The sequence below is a fragment of the Zea mays genome, chromosome 2 (genome assembly GCF_902167145.1).
Source record: "Zea mays cultivar B73 chromosome 2, Zm-B73-REFERENCE-NAM-5.0, whole genome shotgun sequence".
NCBI classification, from domain to species: Eukaryota; Viridiplantae; Streptophyta; class Magnoliopsida; order Poales; family Poaceae; genus Zea; species Zea mays.
The window spans coordinates 169,185,580-169,189,260 of NC_050097.1; the positions used below are offsets into that span (position 1 = coordinate 169,185,580).

General features: G+C 47.7%; 1 protein-coding gene across 2 annotated transcripts; it reads left to right on the plus strand.

Annotated features, from left to right (window-relative positions):
* Positions 1 to 218: 218 nt before the first annotated feature.
* LOC100283831 (uncharacterized) lies at positions 219 to 2,757 on the plus strand. 2 transcript variants are annotated; one of them, NM_001156729.2, is made up of 5 exons: positions 219 to 905; positions 1,088 to 1,193; positions 1,389 to 1,746; positions 1,864 to 2,148; positions 2,244 to 2,757. In NM_001156729.2, exons 1-5 carry the CDS (start codon positions 494 to 496, stop codon positions 2,382 to 2,384), a joined length of 1,302 nt encoding a protein of 433 aa, NP_001150201.1. In that variant the 5' UTR covers positions 219 to 493; the 3' UTR covers positions 2,385 to 2,757. The 2 variants fall into 2 exon arrangements, with proteins under 2 accessions (NP_001150201.1, NP_001399516.1); NM_001412587.1 differs by lacking the exons at positions 1,864 to 2,148; positions 2,244 to 2,757 and having other exon boundaries at positions 1,389 to 1,811.
* The last annotated feature ends 924 nt before the right edge of the window (positions 2,758 to 3,681 follow it).

The following is a 3,681-nucleotide window of genomic DNA, read 5'->3' on the forward strand; positions in this document are numbered from 1 at the left end:
GGCCAATAGCCACTTTGTTTATAGGACATAATATTTACAGATTCAATTTTCTTTTCTGCGGTCCAAACAATCCATTTTTTTTCTATTCCAGTGGTTTGCAATCCGGTAGTTTTTTCACTTCCCTGTTCCCTCGTTTCTGCGTTTTGCACCGACCAACCAATGTTGGGCTGCCTCGTATGCGGGTTGCTGACTTGTCCACAACAAGCACATCACTTTCGTTTTCTTTTCTCCCCCAGGAAGATGAGTGAGAAGATGAGCAAGGAGGGATCTCGCTTTAGACCAGCGAATCCATCCACAAAGATTCCGTGCACCTCCAGCGCAGCCTCCGCTGTCTGTCCCCGCGGCCGCGGCAACCGAGCAGGAAGAGGAGGAGGATCCCGTCCTCCCAGTCTAGAGCAGCCGCTTGCAAAGCGCATCGGCGGCACGGCCGTGGATTCCGCGAATCTGCCACCGCTTGCTGCTGCTTCTGAGACTGACACCGCCATCGCAGCTGATGGGGATACCCAGCGACGGCGACGACGTGGTGCAAATCCGGCACGCCGACGCCGCCGGCGAGCCCACCGTCGTCACCGTGAGCTGCCCCGACAAGACAGGACTGGGCTGCGACCTGTGCCGGGCCGTCCTCCTCTTCGGCCTCAGCGTCGTCAAGGGAGACATGAGCACCGACGGCCGCTGGTGCTACATCGTGTTCTGGCTGTTGCCGCGCGGGCGGCGGCCCGTGGCCGTGCCGTGGGACCTCCTCAAGGACCGGTTGCTTCAGCTCTGCCCCGTCGCGCCGCCATTCGGCTTCGGGTCCCACGACGCGTACCTCGCGGCGGCGGCTGGCCTGCAGGACGTTCCGCCTCCCGCGCCACAGCTCTTCCTGCTCAAGCTATGCTGCTTCGACCGGATGGGACTCTTGCACGGTAACGCCTCTGAATCCACCTCCGGCTGTTGCTCTGTTCTATGCCAAGTGCTAGGTTCAGTAACTACTTCATATCCGTCCAGCAAATTTGAATTTTTAATGTAAGCCAAGCAAGCACATCTGCTACTGAAGAAAAAAAGGGTCTAATTTTGGATCTTTTCGTGGGAATTCGGTGTTCCACAGATGTGACACGCGTTTTGTGTGAGCTAGAGCTCACGATCCGGAGGGTGAAGGTCTCTACCACGCCTGATGGGAGTGTGCTGGACCTTTTCTTCATCACAGATGCCAGGTCGGTTTAGCTCAAAACACATCCTTTTCGGAGAATATTTTTTTTTCTCTCTCTCGCTAAATTCCAAGACTAATATTCTGTGATAGGATGAAAACTTGTAGCTTTTTATTTCTTCATCGACCATCTTGTCTCGGATACCAAGAATTGTCTTATTCTGTGATACGATGAAAACTAAATATTCTGGAACGGTTTCAGGGGGCTTCTGCACACAAAGAGCAGGAGAGAAGAAACCCAGGACAGACTCGAGAGCGTCTTAGGCGACTCCTTGACATGTTGCGAAATAGATCCTGCTGGCGAAGACATGGTGTCTTGCTGCCTCCAGTCCTGGGCCTGGGCTTCGCTGACGCCTGCTGTTATAGCACAGATGTTTAGCACAGCTGATCGCGTGGAGGAGCAACCGATCGGCACAAGGGGTGGTGGTGGTGGTACCATCATCTCCGTGACGATGGACAACTCGCTTAGCCCTGCCCACACTCTTATTCAGATTCAGTGTGGCGACCATAAGGGCCTCCTGTATGATGTCATGAGGATAGTCAAAGACTGCAACATTCAGGTAACGACATGATTCAACTGAATCTAATTCGTCTCCCTCTCTCTCTCTTTTCTTTTTCAAAAAAATAAAAACAGTAAGTGAAGAAAGCAAGCAAGCGGAATCCTCCTTTGCTATCAGATTTCATATGGCCGATTCTACGCGAGCCAAAACGGAAGGTGCGAGATCGATCTGTTCGCGGTGCAGTCGGACGGGAAGAAGATCCTTGATCAGCACAGGCAGAGAGCACTGTGCTGTCGCCTGAGGATGGAGCTCCGCCGACCACTCCATGTGGCGTTGGTGAACCGAGGTCCTGACACGGAGCTGCTGGTAGCGAACCCGGTCGAGGTTTCTGGGAAGGGTAGGCCGCTGGTGTTCTACGACATCACCCTTGCTCTCAAGAATCTTCAGAGACGAATCTTCTTGGTATGGTGCTGTATATTGTGGGGGTTTTTTTTTAAAAAAAACGAGAATTATCTATCTCTTCATTCACAAGTGGCGGACTGCTGTGGTGTTTGTAGGCTGAGATTGGGAGGCACGTTGTGGAAGGCAGGGAGTGGGAGGTCTACAGATTGCACTTCGGTGAGGAGCACGAGCTCTCGTCTGCGCTGCGGAAGAAGATTGTGGATGCAGTCACCAACATGCTGATGGGGTGGGACTGATGGCACTGCTGCTGCTGCCGTGCCTCGGTCTGAAACATTATGCTTAGTGTTCTTCCAGAAACTAACCTATTTGGTGCAAGCAAAGAAGAAACAACTGATCTCTATCTCTTAGATGCAGCGGTTTTCAGCTAATGCAGAGACCATGAAACCTTTGGTTATCTAAACATGCACTAGGAACCGGGGTCCTACTACTTAGTGGGCACCAGACCTGATGTATATGCATATACTGAAGCATGATCAAGAGTCATGTGTGGCATATATATACCATTTTGTCTTTGTCAGAAATCGAGTTCTTCATCAGTACACAAGCACACAAAAAAAACACGTAGAACAGATGTTGGGAGATGGAAGAGTTGTACTTCTGGATGATTACAAAATATGAAGTGTATATAAGGTTCAGATTTGAACTTGGATGGCTTCATAGGGATGGTTTCCAAGAAATGGTAGCAGAGGTTTGGAATAGGGAAGTTAGAGGGAAGAATGCCTTAGAAAAATGGCAAAATAGGATGTCCGAAAGTACTTAAGAGGGTGGTCTAAACACTCGTTAGGGGAGGATAGGAAGAAGAAAAAGCTGATAACTTTGAAGTTAGATGCTTTAGATAAAAAACCAGAATCCTACATGTTATCAACTCAGGAGCTAGAGCAAAAATCCATCCTTTCTTTCGAGTTATCTAAGATGCGAAGGAAAGAAGAACTCTATTGGGCTCAACGAGCTAAAGCTAGGATGATTCTTCAAGGAGATGACAATACTAAATTCTTTCATTTGTTAGCGAATGGAAGATATAGAAAAACAAGAATTACACAACTAGAACAGGAAGAAGGGATAATAGTGGGACAATGAAATTTAATGGAATACGTGACTAAGTTTTTATAAGCATCTATTCGGGGAACCTGAGACTAATCATTTTTCCATAGAAGAAGATATACGGGATGATATACCGCAAGTATCTGCTATGCAAAATGAAGTTTTAACTTGTCATTTCTCAGAGGAAGAGATTAAAAACGTAGTTTTCCAAATGGAGTCAAACAAAGCGCCAGGACCGGATGGCTTCCCAGCAGAGTTTTATCAATATTTTTGGGAAACCATAAAATCGGACCTTCTTGCGTTGTGTGAGGACTTCCATAAAGGAAATTTACAATTGCATAGTCTCAACTTTGGCATAATCACTTTGGTACCAAAAACATATGCAATAAAAATTCAGAATTATAGGCCAATCTGCTTGTTGAATGTAAGCTTTAAAATCTTAACGAAGGTTCTTACCAATAGGATCGCTTTATTAGCTAATAAGATAATTAG

Bases quoted from the DNA above. Each gene is read 5' to 3' on its own strand.
- LOC100283831 (NM_001156729.2), top strand. From the start codon at position 494: ATGGGGATACCCAGCGACGGCGACGACGTGGTGCAAATCCGGCACGCC. The intron at 1,194-1,388 runs GTCGGTTTAGCT...GAACGGTTTCAG, and splicing joins TTCTTCATCACAGATGCCAG to GGGGCTTCTGCACACAAAGA. The intron at 2,149-2,243 runs GTATGGTGCTGT...TGGTGTTTGTAG, and splicing joins TTCAGAGACGAATCTTCTTG to GCTGAGATTGGGAGGCACGT.